This window comes from Carassius carassius, chromosome 19 (assembly GCF_963082965.1).
Source record: "Carassius carassius chromosome 19, fCarCar2.1, whole genome shotgun sequence".
Lineage (NCBI taxonomy): Eukaryota > Metazoa > Chordata > Actinopteri > Cypriniformes > Cyprinidae > Carassius > Carassius carassius.
In genome coordinates, this window is record NC_081773.1 from 17022762 (window position 1) to 17043060 (window position 20299).

General features: G+C 37.1%; 1 protein-coding gene across 3 annotated transcripts; it reads left to right on the forward strand.

The window, feature by feature from the left end:
- The first annotated feature begins 85 nt into the window (after window positions 1-85).
- Window positions 86-18264, forward strand: LOC132094722 (ly6/PLAUR domain-containing protein 6B-like). Of its 3 annotated transcripts, XR_009422382.1 has the most exons (9): window positions 86-222; window positions 11425-11532; window positions 11580-11660; window positions 14515-14603; window positions 16687-16812; window positions 16923-17021; window positions 17113-17240; window positions 17328-17806; window positions 17982-18264. XR_009422382.1 is itself a non-coding variant. In XM_059499377.1 (8 exons), the coding sequence occupies exons 5-8, from the start codon at window positions 16710-16712 to the stop codon at window positions 17496-17498; spliced, it is 501 nt and encodes a 166-aa protein (XP_059355360.1). In that variant the 5' UTR covers window positions 86-222; window positions 11425-11532; window positions 11580-11660; window positions 14515-14603; window positions 16687-16709; the 3' UTR covers window positions 17499-18264. The 3 variants fall into 3 exon arrangements, 2 of the variants coding, with proteins under 2 accessions (XP_059355360.1, XP_059355361.1); XM_059499377.1 differs by having other exon boundaries at window positions 17328-18264; XM_059499378.1 differs by having other exon boundaries at window positions 11592-11660; window positions 17328-18264.
- Window positions 18265-20299: the final 2035 nt, after the last annotated feature.

Consider the following 20299-nt stretch of genomic DNA (forward strand, 5'->3'; position numbering starts at 1 on the left):
GATTCAATTCACAAGAAAGAAGAAGAGGACAGATCCAATCGACCAATCAGAGACTCTGTTTATGTGAGCGGCGAGACGCGAAAAACCTCATTGAAGTGGACTGTGGGTGCAGTGTATGTGGGCTAGTCCCGCGTCGCAGAGGGGATGCGGCTGACCTTCACATAATACAAGGAGACCTTGGTTTTATTTCTGTTCATGTGAATGAAGTAACACACGTCGACGGTGAGTATGCTTTGAGCTCTCTACGTTTGACGGTTAAAATTCTACTTACTGTGGGACAAACGCTAGATTTCTTTACTAACACCAACGAAACGCCTACACAACGTGACCCATTATTTCACGTTAGACATTTTTACATGATGTTAATCTAAATATTTTATCCAACCGACTTAGACCTAATGACCAATGGAGCAAGATCGCTTCAGTTTAAGTTCCCTGGCATTCACAGCTATGGAATGATATTGCGGACATTATTCGAAAGGCATTGCAAATTGTATTTGCAATTGCGTTTTCAATTTGTGGACACATAAAATGTGACATAATCCAAACGCAAATGCAAATCGCGCATTACCGTTTTCATTTTCGATTAAGTGAACGCACAGTGTCTGCCAAATTTAAAATGGAAATGCAAAGTCCGTTTGCAATTGTGTTTCCCATATCTTAGGAGCTATGAGCCTGTCATATTTAAATAGCAATATTAATTACCACATTTGCCTTTTCACTCTCTCTGCACTGTGCATGTAAACTGCCAAAACTCAAATGGAATCGCAATACCTTTTGCATTTGAATTTCCAACGTCTACACGGAAACCTGTCAATCAAGTGACAGGGGTGGGGCCGTTTTATTGGGCGTGTTTGCAATGGGAAGTGACGATCGTACTAAAATGTAATATGTTTTTACTAGGGTAAATATGAGTTAACGATAGTGTTTATAATTAAGCCACAGTAGCCACAAATGTACATTTGTCTTAGACGAATTCTCCTTGATTCAGCAGTTGCTCGATGTACAGCCGAGAGTCCTGTCTTCAATCTAGAGATCTGGTACTATTTCATTGTAGCTTGGTAGCTCAGTGGTTAGTGACTGTCGTCTCTCACGGCATACTGTCTTTTAGCGCGTGTTCGAAACCCGGGCAGACACAGACGTTCTTTATTTTTTTGTTTATCCTACTAACTTCAGCCGCTGATTTCGGACTTGCATCCTCAGTAGTTCAGACTTTGTGCATTCGACTCGGGAGTGTGATGTCTGCGAGGACGCAGGTTCGGTATTTCTTCAAACAGCATCGTACTTGATAACATGTCAGCTCGCCTTGACTACTGCAATTTTCCTCACTGTATGATCGCCCGTTTGGCGGCTGAAGTTAGTAGGATAAACAAAAAAATGAAGAACGTCTGTGTCGGCCCGGGTTTCGAACACGCGCTAAAAAGACTGTATGCCGTGAGAGATGACAGTCACTAACCACTGAGCTACCAAGCTACACTGAAGTAGCATCAGATCTCTAGATTCAAGACAGGAGACTCTGCTGTACATCGTGCAGCTGCTGAATCAAGGAGAATTCGTCTAAGACAACTGTACATTTGTGGCTTAATTATAAACACTATCGTTAACTCATATTTACCCTAGTAAAAACATATTACATTTTAGTACGATCGTCACTTCCCAATGCAAACACGCCCAATAAAACGGCCCCACCCCTGTCACTTGATTGACAGGTTTCCGTGTAGACGTTGGAAATTCAAATGCAAAAGGTATTGCGATTCCATTTGAGTTTTGGCAGTTTACATGCACAGTGCAGAGAGAGTGAAAAGGCAAATGTGGTAATTAATATTGCTATTTAAATATGGCAGGCTCATAGCTCCTAAGATATGGGAAACACAATTGCAAACGGACTTTGCATTTCCATTTTACATTTGGCAGACACTGTGCGTTCACTTAATCGAAAATGAAAACGGTAATGCGCGATTTGCATTTGCGTTTGGATTATGTCACATTTTATGCGTCCACAAATTGAACATGCAATTGCAAATACAATTTGCAATGCCTTTTGAATAAAGTCCGCAATATCATTCCATACTGTGCGTTCACTTAATCAAAAATGAAAACGGTAATGCGCGATTTGCATTTGCGTTTGGATTATGTCACATTTTATGCGTCCACAAATTGAAAACGCAATTGCAAATACAATTTGCAATGCCTTTTGAATAATGTCCGCAATATCATTCCATACACAGCTTTAAACGGGGCAAACCGGGGCTAGTTGTCACACGCTTTATTTCACTGAATATAACACTCAGCAGCATGATGTTATTTTATAACATCCTTTTTTGACAGACCACAGTCTTGTCTACAAACAAGCAAATGCTGTTCATTGAAGCACGTTGGGATATGTTCATGCTGACACTGTATTTAAAATCAAAATGCCATTATCCACTATATACAAAGTAGACAAGTTAATGATTAATGAAAGTAAATTTTTCTTCATAATTTGATCTATAAATAATGAAAAAAAAAACAAGAAAATAACATAAAAATATATTGACATAAAACATAAAATAATTATAATGTAATGTAATGTAATTATTTATAAAAATACAACACGTGAAATTTCTGACAAATGACCCTGTCTTTAGCAATATCAAAAACAATATAAAAAAAATGACTGGAATTTTAGTTTGGCTGATAATTCACTTTTTAAAATTATTACTTTTAGTTTTTACCTGGGTGTCTGAAACCACCTTTCATTAGCATTGTTTTATATATATATATATATATATATATATATATATATATATATATATATATAATCCAAGTTGATTCATCAACAAAAGTTATCCGGATTACACAAATGCAAAATCAAATGTAATTAAAGTTGAAATTAAGTTTTTGGTGAAAAGAAACATCATAGCCCATTTTGTATAAATTTGTTCATTCATTCTGCATAGACCGCCAATTTTATTCAAAGCTCATCTTTCCGGTTGTGAATTTCCACTTTAAAACCATATAACAACGTTGACAACTTGCCCTCTCCTTCATACATGATTTTAATGAACGCAAGATATATTTTATGGTTATTCACAGAACAGGATTGATAAAATATATCTTTAATATGCCTAACAATACAAAATAACACAAATCTGCTGATGTGACTCCCAGAGACTGAGAATATCATATCAGCTGCACTTCATTTTGACGGTGCAGGTCCAAATGATTATATTGTGATTAGAACCTCTGTTGGCCCTGACTTCCACTACACGTTGTCCTCTGCATTTCTTCCTCCATGTGTCATTTCTCATAGGGTTAAGGAGTGATCGAGAGCCCCTCCTCTCTTCTTACCTCAGCCGTCACTCATCTCCGCTCTCATGTAGAACTGGAGGACACTAGCAGATCACAGGCAGGATTGTTGTCTTTGATGTGGCCCTCAGCTCCTAAAGATATCATCGAGGCTCCCTCTCTAGCTTCCATTAGCCTGTCAGGGAAAGCTCACTTTTACCCAGGGATCAGATTCTGCTGTCAGCTGTCATGTATCTGTGCAATCGAGAGTCAGACTGTCATTAACAGTGTGTTGAGGAGCCCACAAGATAGAGATGAACTGGTCACATCCTGTCATTCAAACCTACGCACCACTAAACCCAAAGACTAAACAACTTGTTAGTATTGGTAATTGAGCCTTAAAATAAAGTGTTACCACTAGCTCTAAAATGATGTTTTCAGTGTTGTATAAATGCAATATCACACGAATATCAGTGCGATATGGCTGGACATCGGCACGCTGTGAGTACCTATAGCTGTTACCATTCTGACAGTTGTTTATAAACAGCTTCCAAAAAAGAATAAGAATTTAAAAACATGCTCATCACAGAAGAGGTGTATTAGAGTTAGTGCTTGTATAAGTTGTTTATTATGTATTTTTAAATAAATTAATAGAACCAGCCAAAAAAGATTTAGAAAACCAATTATAATTTAAAGAGACAGTGTCTAAGTAATTGTAAGAATGCTGTTTCCATGCAGCATCAATTGTCCTTGTCTCAGATTTTTTGTCAATACTTTGCTTAGGATGTTCTACATAAAATTGTTCTGATCAAAGCCACATGACTCGGCTGTTTTGGTCCTGATTCAGAACTTTGCAATTACTGTGGAATTTCAGGAGTGGCTGCATAACACACCAATTACGTTTTTATCACTTGCATAGAGAGTAAGAGCCTTGTTTGCTTGCCCTATTTGATTCAGAAGGACTGTTGTGGACAGATGAAGGGGGACAGATGGCACGAAGGCTTGGTGATCTTAGAGGTCGCAGCTGCTGTTGACTGACTTACACGGCATTGTGCTCGATGCCAAACTACTTCTTTTCAAGTTTGCATAGCAAAGATACTGTAATTTCAACTCATGTTTACTATATAATCAGGAGAAGATTCATCTCTTATTTGTTTTGGATGCTCATGTTGTTCCACATTTTTGAGCGGGTTTGTTCCTTTATGGATGACGTGCGTAGATCTTTTCGTTTAATAGGTGTTTGGATGTACTTTAAACACAGGGTTGTTTTATTCCCTGAAGTGGTGCTTACGATAGCTAAGAGCTCAGCTATTTTACTGCAGTCTATCATTAGAGTGAGTCATGAATATCAGCTCTTTACAGTTGACTTGAGAGGGAGCTCAGAGCTTACAAGTGGGTCTTCATCAAACCTTAAAGTACAAGCTCTTGACTGGTATCATGACTCTAGAGTTATGTCATCTTCTAACTCAAGGAATGATGTAAAGATGTCATTTCAGTTCATAGAAAGGTTCTGACTTGTATTTTTTGTGCCCCACTTCTTAACGACTACCCTGACAGGCCCTGCCTCACTGTGGGCATGTTAAGACCAATACATTCAGGTTTAAAGAGGTTGTTTGTAGTAGTTACTACTATATGATTACATCCTGAAGATACCAATTCTGTTTGTGCTCCAGAACAAAAAATAAATAAATGGAGAAGCAGAAAATGTGAACGTGCTTTAGCTCAGGTGAGAGAATCCCTCTTGAATGACTGGGGATGGTCAAGCATGGAGATAAGCCTGACCTGAGTATCGCAGTGTCACCAAGTAGAATGACAGAGGAGGGTCACCTGCTCTTGGCCTCAAGGTCATGATAACAACAGAGATCCTCGGGGTCATGGGTGAGAAACACATACTCTTATCTCCAAAAAGTCAGAGGAAGCATTAGTAGAGTATCTAGAATAAACTCGTTATATACTGTAGTTGAAGAATAGGTCCTCCCTTATGAGGTTTGTTCATTATTTACTATGTATTGTATTTGTAATTTGGTCACAGTGTCTACACCATCTCGGTCTCTCCGCTCTGCTGGTTCTCTTACTCTGTACCAGCCTCGTTGTAAACTCAAAACTATGGGTGGGACGTCTTTCTCTTGTATTGCTCCCAGGTTGTGGAATTCTCTGCCTTTTCCTAATGCTCTGTCTTTTGATTGATTTAAGAAATTACTCAAAACATATCTTTAGTGAAGCTTTTCAGTTATAATCTTACAGTTGTTCTTGCCATTGTTATTACTATGTTGTCATTGTGATTGTTATCATGGAGTAGTGTTGTTTCTTTTATTTATTTATTTTTTTTATACTGTTGTAGCGCCTTAAGTGTAAGAAAGGCACATTACAAATAAAATGTATTGTAATGTAAAATGTACATATATATATCTATATCTGTTTTATTTATTTATTTTCTTAAACTAAGCACTACATGAAAAATATAGTTTTTTTTTTAAGTTTGAGCACAAATTGTCATTTATAACAGGATCTGGTTATGCCAAAAGTGCAGTTCAGGGCAGGCACTCCACATTATTCTGCTGTATTTCCACCTTTTTCTCATTCTTCAGGTAAACTGCACATGACCTCTGCAGTATTATGGCACTTAGCACAGTCTGCATTCCTTCTCATTGCTCTCTTCAATAAGAGCACTGTAATCCTCATCAGAACCTGAGAATGCAGGGAGACTCTCACACAGAATAAATGTCCAGGCATCTCTATCCAGTTACCTTGGCCACAGTCCAGGTGAGACCGTTAAAGGGTCTATTTAATCTTAACTTGACGAGAGCACTTTGGAAAAGAATCTCTCATCATCTCCGGAGATTAGATCCGCACACCCACAAATCAGATGCGTGGAAAGCAGTGGCCAGCGTAATAGGCACTTAGGTCTGGGTTTCTGAACCCAGTGTGTTTTTGGATGAAGCACTCTGACCGGTTAATTAAGCATGAATAAAAACATTCTAGAAGAGTAATAAGCAGCTTGTGACAAAATTAAATTATTCAGACACATTAATTACTCATTTACACCCAATTATCAGCACTTATGTTAAATTTAACTTCTCAGGTTAACTAAATTCCAATGTTAGCAGATGGAGTTGTGTAGTCTTATGATTAGCAAATGCAAAAAGAAGTGCATTAATTCATATCTTAGTGATTACAAAAGCAGCACATTTTAGGGAAGGGAAGTGTTACGCCCTTTGGGGCGTATCTGTTTTTCTGCAAATCTCCTGATTACTCTTCCTACCTACCATTCATTGCCAACAACCGCCAGCTATCTATTCATCATAACCAAACACTTAAACTGTACTGTTTTTTATTTTTTATTTATATTTTAAAAAAAGAACGAGACTAAGAACATATTTGTTAGACCCTTTTACTGGCAAGTTTTGTTTACAATCTGTTTTGTGAGTCCTTTGTGAATTTCAGACCTACTATTGTGTGGAGGCTTGGCCCACTGCCTTCCTTGCTGTGTGTATGAGTTCTTGTGCTGGGATCTGAATAAGGGACCCATCACATTGTGCAGCACAAAGACTCATTTACTTTGTTTACTCGCATAGTTTAGGATGTCAGTGGATGTTGTCTTCTGTGTAGTCAGGTTGAGTTGAGACTATTTTAGTCAGCTTCCCTTTTCTTTTGTTAGTGTCTTTGGCAACAACTTTTCTCCTTTTTGCTCCTTTTGTTTATTAAGTATTGAGTCAGTGAATAGACCATATATATATATATATATAAAGCTCATTTTTTAAATTGTTTTTTGGGATAAAAGTCTCTGGTTGAAAACTCTGGCCTTAGACTTATCAAAGTGCAACATACAGAAATGTTTTTAATATAATAGGTGACTATTAGAAGAGATGTATGAAAATTCTGTCGTCATTCATCATCATGTTGTTTCAAATCCATAAGACTTTTTTTTTTCGAATACAAATGAAGTATATTTATATATTTTCTCATAGTTTTTTTTCTATCCATATAAAGTCTAATTTAGTTTTGTACTTACATAAACATCGATCAACACAAAGACATAGAGTACATCAAAAATAGTAAACAGAAGCTCAGACAAGCTTGCCTGGCACACAGAAACCAATGAAGTTCGTTCTCAGGCAAGTATGTTTATTCAAGTATTGTACATCAGGCAAGTACTGTATACGTGCACTTATATATTTCCTTAAAGGTCCCGTTCTTCGTGATCCCATGTTTTAAACTTTAGTTAGTGTGTAATGTTGTTGTTAGAGTATAAATAATATCTGCAAAATTCTAAAGCTCAAAGTTCAATGCCAAGTGAGAAATTTTATTTAACAGAATTCGCCTACAACAAACGACCAGTTTGGACTACATCCCTCTAGTTCCTGCAGTAATGACGTCACGAAAACCATTTTTTGTCTATCCTCCGCCCACAGGAATACACAAAAAGGGGGCGTGGTCTTGTTGCGCTCGCACGGAGGAGGAGGAAGAGTTGCATTTGTGTTTGTTGCCATCATCAAAACACTGTTATTTTCATCTCGGAGTCCAATCATCTTTGTTTGGGCTTCCCAGGGACGCTGTACTTCGAGATCAATGGTTACAATTTATGTGTAACTCGGTTCCCGAAAATTATAATCCACATGTAAAACTATGTGCAGCACATTTTGCTGAGGACAGCTTCCTCAATCTCAATCAGTTTAATGCCGGATTCGCACAAAGATTATTCTTGAAAGATGGAGCAGTTCCCTCTTTGTCTGGAGAAGGCGTTGTTTATGGACCACAACCGGTAAGTGTATTTTATTATTTAAGTTGGTGCGTTTAACAGTTTCTGTAACTTATTACACAAAGGGCAACGCTGTTTAGATTTGTTAACTAGATGTTAGGGCTGCGCAAAAAAATCGAACGCAATTTTCATGCGCATCTCGTCAGTAAAGTCGTTCTGTGATTAGAAGTACATCTCCAGCACGTGAGTTCAGATCAGGATTGCCAGGTTTTCAAAACAAATCCTGTCCACTTGCTTCTCAAAACTACTCCAAAACTAGCCCAATCGCGTCTCTAGGAGGGCCGTGTGCGCTAAGCTGCTGTCGAATCACAACACAGGAACCGCTGGCACAACTCAGAACTCGTTACGTGTTTCTGAAGGAGGGACTGTATAGAACAAGGAAGTCATCAGCCCATTTTTATGACAGTGAAAACAGCGGTATACAGATAAGTGAATTGTGTGAAAAATACTGTTTTTTTTACACGCGAAATTTGAACACATGTTATATTGCACACTGTAAACACAGTCAAAGCTTAAAAAAAACACGAAAAACGGGACCTTTAATATTCTGCTGTAAAAACTCATAGGACTGCAAGAATTTTTATAAAATTATAAAGTGATGCTTCTACAAATTCTAAATTTTCAATGGAGGGACAGAAAGCTCTCGGACTAAATCTAAAATATCTTAAACTGTGTTCCCGAAGATGAGGTCTCACGGGTTTGAAACGACATGAGGGTGTTATTAATGACATCATTTTCATTTTGGGGTGAACTAACCCTTTAATATTACAAAATGCAGATTGGATTGGCTTCTTTTTAAAATTGTATCATAAACCATTTAGTTTGTGTGTGTAAAAATGTTATGGTAACACTTTAGTAAAGAGACCAATTCTCACTATTAACTAGTTGCTTATTAGCATTAGCTGTTTATTAGTACTTTTAAATCACATATTCTGCATGACCATATCCTACATCCTTATCTAATACCTAAACTTAACAACTACTTCACTAACTATAAATAAGCAGTAATTTGGAGTATATTGAGGGAAAAGTCGCAATTAATAGTTTGTTTATAGTGAGAACTGGACCTTAAAATAAAGTGTGACTGATATTATAAACTTTAAGAACTTTCTTGGATCCAGTGTGAGCCAAATCATTTGAACATCTGTAGTCATGCTGGATTTCGCCAGATCTCATCCAGTTAGATATCAGTTCAGAACCATATGCTTCACCTGCCGTTAGTGATACCTGAGCCCACGTTTCTCCCGGGGCCCCATCCAGCCCTCGCTGTGGCCTCAGAGGCAAATGGACAAACTCATCTCCATTTCCCAGCCCAGTGAAGCAGACAAAGGAAGCCCTTGTTGCGGGGCTCTGATATCACTGAACCTGGAGGCCAGAGAACAGGAAGGCTTCTGAGAGTCTGCAGGAGAACGGGGCGAGCAAAAGAGCGTGTGCGCTGTAATCAGTTGGCCAATTAATCAGACCCTGGTCTCTCACCCCCATGTAATGAGAGAGACTGACACTCAAGGGTTCCTTTCTCAACATACGAACCTTGGGAAGGGATACTTCTTCTTTGTATGCACAGATAAGCTGTACACATTTGTTATGCGCTGGTTACCATTTAACATTTTTCTTAAAGTGAAGATAAAAATAATATTTATGTTAATTATGAAAGGCAGTTGGTCTAAATAGTCTAAAAGGCTTTGGGACAGAAGACCAATTTGCCTTTCAGTTCATGATGGACTTTTGAGAGTATTCCTTTAGAAAGACCCGTATTTTAACTTGGATGGACTAATGAAGGGTTGATACACCAAATGTACATACTCAGAATTTCTTTAAGGCTTTCTAAGCTGCTTTTAGGTGTCATGTACCAAAAAGTAATCATAAGAGCCCACAAAGAAATTTAACGCTAAATATAAGAAGCGTGTAATTTTACCAGGGTGGCCGTTGAGCCCTTAAAATTGCTGTGGAAAGAGACGTTCAGCTTCCCTTTCTGAAACCTTTTTCATGGTTCAGTGCAGGTGCCAAACGGTGTGGCTCACTCCTCTGATCTTTTCGATCTTATCGACTCCAAACTTTTAAGTAGTAGTTTTTGTCAGATATCATAAGCTTTGAATTAGTTTATTTTAAAACATTGCCTTGAAAATATATCCTTTCATTATATTGGAATTTGCCTTTGTTAGCCAAGATGCTAAGTATTACATTTACGTTTTCTATAATCATTGGAAGTTTGTAGATTTGTTAAGTTATTAATTATTGTTTAAGTATTGTAAACTGAACAGCAGGTCACAGCTAGTTCAACTTCACGTAACTAAGACACTGTCACAAAAGCACTATTCTGAATTGATGAGCAAGGGCAAGATTATTTTTCATAAATATCAGTTGTTTGAAGAAGTTGCCACATTTTAAATATTGGAAATTTATACATAATTGATTAAAATATATAATTGATTGATTACATTTTATTTTTTTATGTTTGACTTTTTTTTGCGGTTTCATTAATTGTTTACATTTTGCTAATGCAAAATTAGTGACTGATTTCTTTTTTTTTTTTCTTTTCAGGACAACAACAGTGGGAATGTTTGATGGCTTTTTGTAGTCAGGATATTAAGGTAAGTGCCTAAGCAGAAATTGACTTAAACTTAAAAATTAAGACTAAAATCTCCACTAAATGTGTAACAACTAGTCCTGGTCTTCTCATGCCATTACACAAGTGAGAATTATCTACTACAAGCTTCTTTTTCTATCCTAACTTACCATGACCCTCATCTTCACATTCACATAAATACACACCTCAGGGATTTTCCACACAAATCTCTCTTAGGCACGACTAGACCTGATCGGATAACAGAAAGGCATTATACTGAATTTATGACTGTACGTCACCTCCATTATCCACATGACTTAGCCTGAAGGAAATAATAGAAATCTTTACATGGCAGTTTTATATAACAATAAACAATGTTGATGTTGACAGATGTTTATCTGTTGATGGAAAAGATTATGCAAGTTTGTAATAGATTTACAGAATGAACAGATTTAAACTATTAGCCTACATCCTTCCCTAACAAATAAAGACCGGAATAAATAAATTACCTCGATCTGCTCATTTTCTTTCTTTTATTCTCAGTACTAATCAATACTCAGTACTATTTAATTGATTTTCTTTGTTTCATTTCATTTAATATAGTTTTTTATTAAAAGATGTCTGCTAGTCCACCAGAGTACTAATAGCCCCCCGTATTGTCCTCAGGCCTCTGTGTTTTACAGCCTACATGTCTGTGTGCTGACTTGGTCAGTATTGATAATTGAGTGGAAAGGCACCAATCACAAATGAGCAATAAAAGGAGTCACACAAAGCCCCCTTGAGTTTATATCCTTGACCTGGTGTGTTTATGACAGTCTGTCTTCCTGTGAAGGTGGGCTCACGTACCTAACCAGTGACTGACCAATGGAAGACAAAGGAGATTGTGTAGGAAAAATCCTGGACTCTTTCAGTCCAGAGAGGAAATGAAGATGTTTGTCAAGTAAGCAGTCTGGATAGATAGATTTAATTGTTTTCCCTTTTTATCAGCTGTTTCTTAAGGAGGAAAGTCATTTAAGAGAGAAAGTGGAAGCGTTTTATGCATTTGAGGATCTCAACAGGAAGTCACAGGTAACTGGAACATTTGAATGTTTGTGTTGTTCTTTCAGTGTTGCCATGCCATGATGATTCATGAGCTTGGTAGATATATACACACCTGAGTGAGTGGCGTACTTGAAATTCTGCCAGTGTTACTGTGTACTGAGCAACATGGAGGTCTTAGAAATATTGCTTTGATGTCACTTTCTGCCCATATTCCAAAAGAAATCTGATACCTCAAAGTGTCTTGGAACCGGGGCGTTTGGGTCTTTAAAGCTTATTTTTCTAATACATGCTAAGCTTTCAGTTATGACATATTTCAAGAGACATGACATGTGGGTTTAAGTGTTTTTCACTTGAATGCTCAGGATCTGGGTCGTACCTATGCAGGTGCCTCCAAGTGAACTGTGGGAATGTTTTTTTTTTTTATCTTTATGTTCAGACAAATTGTTTTTCAATTGCTAGACTTAGGATCACATTTACGAGAAGGTTGTTGAGGAGCATTAAATCATGCCATTCATAGGACAAAAAGCTAGATTGGTCCAGTACATCTGAAGATTAGCCTTAAAGATTAGATTTCATGTGACATCACATTTCTTCCTCAGTTTCTTCACATTCCTCTTTTTTCAACTGTAACCTCAAAGAAGCAGAAATAGAGCACTGTATAATGTAATGAAATGGATCCACCGGCCCTCAGGCCATCAGCAAAGCCCTCCGGCCCTTGAGACACCTATAGAAGAGCACGTCATGTGTCCTGTTTTTTCTGTCAAAAGACAGAAATCTGCTGGTTTCAAAACAAAGTAGTAAATCTGTCAGCAGTGTCTTCCAGTATAAGAGATGACAGAGAAGTATAGTATTCCTGGACATATACTGTACATCTTGTTTTGGCATTAATGTTTGCAAATTATATATTTAAAATATTTAAAGTCCTTTGAGTATGAACCCAGTGTGACTTTTACCATCCCTTAAGAACACAAGATAAGACATAAATAAAGCATGTGACTGTAAGTGACTCTTAATAGCTATGGAGTCTATTTCTGAAAGACCAGGAAGAAAAGTCATATTAATTACATTTTTCTGGCTCATGAAAAATAGTGGATTAACTCATTCCAAGACTAACTGAAGAAAGACAATTAGTCCTTGATTCGTTCCTTTCCAATCCTGTTGAGCCTCTGTTTTGAAATCGTCACTGTGGAAGATGATTTCCCTGGAGGCAAGACAAGACAGTGGCTGATTAGCATTCTCCATTAAAATGTGTTTAAAGAACCGTTTCTTATTTTTATAGAAATAGTGCCATGACATAAAGCTTAATAGCGTTAAACCTTCACTTAAAGACATAAATGGGAAAAACCAAACTGTCTATGGCCAAAAGGCAGTCGTGAAATATTCAGGAATGTATTTGAGAATATCAACAGTGTTTTATTTGGATTTTCAAAGGATAATCCACCATTAATTTTTAGGGATTTTTAAAAGCCCTGGTTAGTCTGGGAACATTCCTGTAATTCTAACCCTGTCAGCACATCAGGCTTTTATAAAGCTCAAAGGATGCACTAAAACTCACTGTGGTGTGATATTTACACAAGACTTGAAGATTTCACAGCTGTATATTTACTGTGACAGCCGTGAGGGACAGCTAGAACTCAAGCTAGAACATCATATGAGCAGTGCTATATCAAATTTCATTGATATTCCACATGCAGTTTTTTATGGGGACTGGCAGAAGGCTGTAATATATTTTAGTACATGATATTCATATTGTATCAGAAAGTCAGTGGTAACACACAGTATGAAGCCTGTATTTCCTGTTATTGAGGTGTTGATGTGATTTGTACACTCAGCAGTCTTTTCCTCACTTCACTCACTGATGATCTCACCTCTCAATAACAGCTCTCCATAGATGAATAACACATACTGTACTGCTAACTGTTGCTGCTGCTCACAGTTATACTGTAGGTCAAATTATATTATAAGATATAATTTAATTTGTGATTTATTCAAAGTATATCACAGTGGGTAAATTCCCCTTGAGGAACTAAAGCCTAAATAACCTGCATGCCACAATGGTAAAAAAACAAAAACAAAAAGAAGGCAGATATAATTGGCGATCACTGCTCATTTCCATGTGTTAGCAGTCCTGGATCAAATTCAATGGTTTATTTTCCCCATGCAAGTGCATGACAGAAGGTTTAAACATGATGATGCTAGGTTCTGAAATAAAAAGCTTTATTTATGATATGATAAATAAACACCTCTCTAAGTAGGTGGTGTATAATGCACTACCATTAAAGTGTAAGTCTTTTTGTTTTTTGGAAAGGAAATTAGTAGTTATTACTTTTTTTTATTTAAAATAAATAAATAAATAGAATAGTTATTTTAAATTGTAAGGTGAATAGTTTTCATGAATAGTTTTTACGATACAGTGAATGAATTGAATCTCACTGCTAGAGATTTCTAAGTAATAAAGCAATTGACTTGCAAACCCCCAAAGATCATCAAGTACCTCTTATCATTAGTGGGTTTTAGTGTTGATCTCTGCAGATTTAGCAAAAGTCAATGCATGAATCACTCATGTAGTGTATTGAGGAAAGTACAGTTCATGAGTTCTGGGTGTTCCAGAGGTTATGGAGATGGGGTGTGAGCTAAGTGTGTTTGTGTGAATGCTAATTACATGGACTAGACTTGCTTGACACCACACTGTCACTGACTTCACACAATAGCTAGAGGCTCCACCCCCACAATGCACCTGCTGTCCAATCAGAAGCCGGGGTTTTCAGGAAGGTTGGGGTCGGTGGTTTCTTTTCTGTTGTTGTGAGAGAGAGCTGAAATGGAAAATGACTTCTAAGCTTTCTCTTTCTCTTTCCTTTTCCTTTTCCTTTTCCTTTGAAAGTCTCAGTCAAGACAGGAGCCTCTGCACATTTATCAGGGAATCTGCCTACTTGGCCTGTTAAACCTATAAGCTTTCCATACAGACAAAAGGTAAGTCTTTGTTTTATATATATACATATATTTCAAATTTATGCATGTTTTGTGTAAATATTATTTAGTGTGATATTTGTATTGGATGAGTAGTGTTTTTAGTAAGGCATCAGTTTCTGTAAATTCTAAATATTAATTATAAGATTCTAAAAGATGTTTTATATATATATAGTTACTATGTTAAAAGTCTTGGTTATTCAGGTGGCTTCAAAGATCACTGAAGCAATCAACAGGGCTCTGAAGTTCTCAAACCAGTCAGACAGCACTGGCCTCTAGAACTCATATACATTTTCATAAAGACATTTACTGTAAAAAAAAATGCATTTAAATATCCAACTAGACTACGGTTTTGATCTAAAATCCAACCATGTTTCAGAATGCAGCCTTTGTGTATGTAAGAATGAGCGCATGTTTGTGTGGTTTTGAATTCAGCATAAAAATGCCAAAATAAAGATGCATGCAAATGGCCATTTTATGCTCTTCACTCTTAATGAACTGCTTTTAAGTCCCTACATGTGCCCTGGCTGGTTTGTGACCTAAGAACACTTATGTTTGGAGCTGAAAAGCTTCAGACTGCAGGCCCCTGTGTGTGTTTTAACCTCTAGGTCAGTGGAGCTGATTGCTGTTGTGCTGTCAGTCATTATATATATGTGTGATCTCTCTTTACTCTGCTAGAGACCTTAGGAGTAGATTGTCACTGCCACAAGATTAATGACACTCGTCTGTTTGCTTTTAAACCATATGCTGTCTGCAGATGAAGGAGAGCCTGTGGAATTCTGTGTACTAAACTGATGCTTAATGCTTGATTTAAGTCATTTGAAAAGTGAAATATTAATTTCTTTATCATTCAGATTGTGAATGTATTTAAAGAACTTGCTCAAAGCATGTTTCGCTGATGCACTCTCATGTTTTTTCAAACAGGAAATAAGTTACGCAGTAGGCAAACGTCCATCACACACAGTGAGATTGTCAATACTGTGTAACTAAACTCTGATGGATACAAGCACTAGAGCATGTTAATGTCCTCAGAGAATGTGTTCAGCCTTAATCATTAACCTCTGAGGTCACCGTGCCTTACTGCTTCTTAAAATGCCAAGGGCAGGTGCAAGACATTTCAAAAATGGGGGCGGAAGACGTGGATGGGGACTTTAGTCCCTCGTCATCAGTTATTAGGCTGGATTTTGGTTTCCTGCTTAAAAATTAGGTACTTGCAATTGAAGTACTGTACCCGAGGGCTTTATGTAAATGGTCATGAATCCAGCTCATTCAGTAAATTGAATAATGCATGAAATTAATACTGTTTGGATGATTAGAATTCATAGATTGTACTTCTTCAGAGTATGAGCCTTTTGCTGTAATTAAAAGAAGTAATGTGTGAATCCATCCATCATCTCTATTTCTGTTCTGTTATTTAGGCATTTGTGATTTGTGGTTATTCTGTCATAAATATAGTTCAGTTCTGTCATTAATTACTCACCCTCATGTCATTCCAAACCCATAAAACCTTTGTTCATTATCTGAACACAAATTAAAATATTTTGATGTAATCCGAGAGCTCTTTGGCCCTTCATAATGCAAAACAACTCTTTTGAAGGTGCATGAAAGACTGAAACCGAAGAGAAGAAATTGTTGAAAAGCATTCTCGCAGCTTCATAACATTACGTTGAACCACTGATGTTACATGTTTTAATGATGTTCTTACTACCCTTCTTGGCCTTGAACGTGGTAGTTGTGTTGTTGTCTATGCAGGGTCAGAAAGCTCTCGGATTTCATTTTTGGGTGAACTATCCCTTTAAAATGAATTATGATGGATATGAATGATTATGTATAGAATTGTATAGAATATGTAGAATTTTATTTTATATAAAATACTTTTGTTACAAAAATTTATATTTTGCATATATTATCTACTGCTGTTAAGAAATTGGTTCCTGTTCATCATACTTAAGCATTAGAAGCTGTGTGTATTTGCCCAAGTCTACGCCAATAATTATATATTATGGTGCGTAACAAAATATATATTAGGACAAAAGGAAGTCAGATGTTCAGAGACTTAAACTTTATCTTCGACTGTTTATTTTAGGAGTCACTATCAGTGTTTTAAACATGGCAGCAGATCTGGCCTTAGTCACTGTTCTCGTCCAGCTTCTTGTTGATTTGGTGACAAGTGACAGCATTGACTTCTACAATATCATGCCTGCTTTAGAAGGTGAGTTTGTTTATTCTAGGTCATTTAGTTCATTTCTTCATTCATTTTAATTTTGTAAACTTCCAGTGACTTTATAGCGATACTATAACACAGTGTTCATGTCTGTGCAGCCACCCCGTACCCCGAGAGTTTCAAGTGCTTCACATGTGAACAGGCCTTAGACAACTACAGCTGTAACCGCTGGGCAGAAGATGTGTGGTGTCCTCAGAGTGAGTTTACTAAACAAACCCACCGCTCTCAGATCTGCACAGTTGTCTCTAGATTTACTTTGTAAAGCAAAACCTGTTTCTTCATTTTTAGATACTCAATTTTGTATGACAATACACCACTTCAGCCATCATGGAAAGACAAAATTAGTTACCAAAAGATGTGCTGTGCGTGAAGAATGCCAGTTAGCTGGCTGTAGACATCACAAAAACACACACCATGTGAGTATTCACGTTATTCCACTCATACCAATGTATAATCTCTTACATCAAAACTATTCACTTGCAAAATGTGTTTCTGTCTTGCAGGAGTGCATTTCTTGCTGTGAAGGGATGGTTTGTAACGTAGAGCTGCCGACCAATCACAGTAATGCAGTGTTTACCCAGAGACAAACCCACAGCTCAGTAGCACCCACTTTCAGGATCTGGGATTGTGTGACCCTGCTGGTCCCAGTTCTCATGGGACTGCTACCATTGTGATCCTCAGTCATAAGAACCTGTTCGGTGATGAACAGCACTGCAAATCATTGAGACTGAGGAGACGTCATCCACACTGGAATATTAATACAGTCAGATAGATGTTTTCATTAAGGTCACACGCAGTAATATCATGCAGGAGAAAGCTAGCATTCCCATTCATCTCAGTGGCAGGATGTCGCACTCGCAGGAAACTCTGTAAGAATGTGATTGGCATCTTTGCTGATGGGCTCACAGATGTTCTCATGACTGATCAGTGACTAATCACCCTGGAGCCGCAAGAAAAATTACATCATGGCTTGGCTGATTGGGTAATGAACCACAAGAAGAAGAGCACTTACTAGTGACTGTCTGGAGCTGTAATATAAGTCAATTTCACACTTGGAGGCTCCCTTCACGCACAGTTGTGGAAACTGAATAATCTACAATAATATAATGAAATGTTTGTGGCTTACACATTACTTACAAATTATTTTATTCTTTTAGAAAACACAATGACTTGGAGTGGAGACAGATGCATTTTGCAACCAAATGGTGTAGTGGTAACTCAAATATGCAAATCAGCAAAACCATATCTTCATTTTTCAGCGATGAGACGGCCAGTCGGGCAGTGGTGGAGCAACTGTGTGCACAGGAAGTTGCTGTGTCAGGAAGGTCTGTCAGTGGAGTAGTTTTGCTTCTAATCACTGCTTATTAATGACGTGCTAAATAGGACAGAGAACCAGACGGGTTGCAAAACAGCATTTAGCAACTAAAGCAGTGGAATTAACTTATACTGCCTCACTGGATTTGTATTGAGCAAATTGAGGCTCACACACTAAGCATTAGAAGTCTCTATTTGGGATGTTCCTGTGGCTCTGGTCCCAGATTCTGTCTCACAGGCCGAGCACAGCAATGAGAGGACGCGGGATGTGTTGTTCTAGTTTTCTAAATGGTGTGAATGTCTCTAAAAGAGATCTGGATTGCTGCATAAATATCAGTGCTTTAAGAAGGTGGACCTGCATCATGTTAAAGCAGTGATTCATTAATTAAAATTAAGTATATTTTGAATTATTCAGTCTTGACTATTGCAAATGCTGTCATGTTTTACTTTACCAAAAAACCAATAGAAATAAAAAATATATATATATTTTATTAGTATTTTTTTTAACTAATTCTAAGGTGTCCATGCACAAAAACTCTTAAGTTATTATGCTACTAATATTTCCCTTACAGCTGGCAATACATGAAAATTCACTTTTATCTATTTTCATAATATATTTTATTTATTTTATTGTGAATGCGAAAAAATGAGAAAAAAATGTTAACCTCATAATTTTTAACCAAAATGTCCTAAACCACACCACTGACCTACAACCAAATGCAAGTTTGCATTTAGCTGATTTGCCTCCATCAAATCAAGAACTGATAAGTAGAATTGAGTCCTCATCCTACATTTTTATTTTCTTATTTGATAGTTTCACTCGGAATCAAAATACTGACGAAAAGATCCACCGCTACTTTAATTTGTCATCAAAACTTTGAAAATGTAATTAAAACTCCTAAAAAACAACCTTTTATATAGCCTATATCATTTTTGCAAATTGCTAATTCAGTTAATTTTTTAATTTTTAGTCATGGCATATTAAAAAAATTATAAATAGGAAATTCTGTATGTATAAAACCTAAGAAAACCTAGTTCTAAAACCGTTTTATAGATGTTAATGTACAAACCTCACAACGCGGCTGTGTTCCTTCCCATGAAGGTTGAAGTGAGTTATGATAAATAGTCTTGTTTACGTTCATTGGGTTGATTGAGTGTGTAAACGGTCTCTCATCTCTTTAATCTATAACATACCGCTGTGCTTTTTGTATAAGAGCAGCAGGGCTACGTTTTTAAAATTCCTTCCACACTGATCTGAGGACAGTTTCTGTCTTTTCACGTGAGAATGCCCAGGTTTAAATTTTGAGGAGGGAGCTGAACCTCAAACAACACAAAAGACCAACTTCCCCCCCCCCAGAGCTCTGAGAACAATAAAAACATTCCCAAGAGGATCTCAGTGTGGGTCACAAAGCCGTGGACCATTAATATCATTGCTGTCTGGAATAATGAGGTTTTTTTTTCTCTAAACCAAACATGACATATGGTTCTTCCTCTAAAATTGTTGCAGAGGAAATGAGATTTGCTTTCCGTGTAGCTGCCTTATACTGACTTATGAAGTTAAAGTGTGTGTGTGTGTGTGTGTGTTCCTGCTCCGCTGACTGTCTCGCCGTGTGTACTGTTTGCTCTGGCTGCTGGCTGTCTTTGTTCTGGTTTTATTAGGCGTGGAGTTGGAGTCTGTCACTTTCAGGCTTTGGAGAGTTGTTTATCTCCCTTTGAGAAAAACCGTATCAGCGCCGCTGCTCTCATCTGCACCGCATGTGTCTCTACTATTCAGAACCTAGTCTGTTCAGAGGAGGAGACCGAAAGCTCATGTCTCTTCCATCCAGAAGCATTACTGTGTGAATGTTAGCCAACCAAAAGACATTGTAACTAATTAAAACTTTTAACAGTATGCTTTATTGCATAGTGGTGTGCATAGGTTACCATTGGATTTTTTTTTTTAAAGAAAGAAATTGTTATAGATAAAGAGAATAATAAATTCTTATATAATAATAATAAATAAATAATAAAATTTTATGTATTTTAGGTCATTAAAGGGATACTCCACCCCAAAATGAAACTTTTTTGTCATTAATCACTTATCCCCATGCCAAACCCGTAAAAGCTTCGTTCATCTTCGGAAAACAATTTACAATATTTTGGATGAAAACTTTGGAGGCTT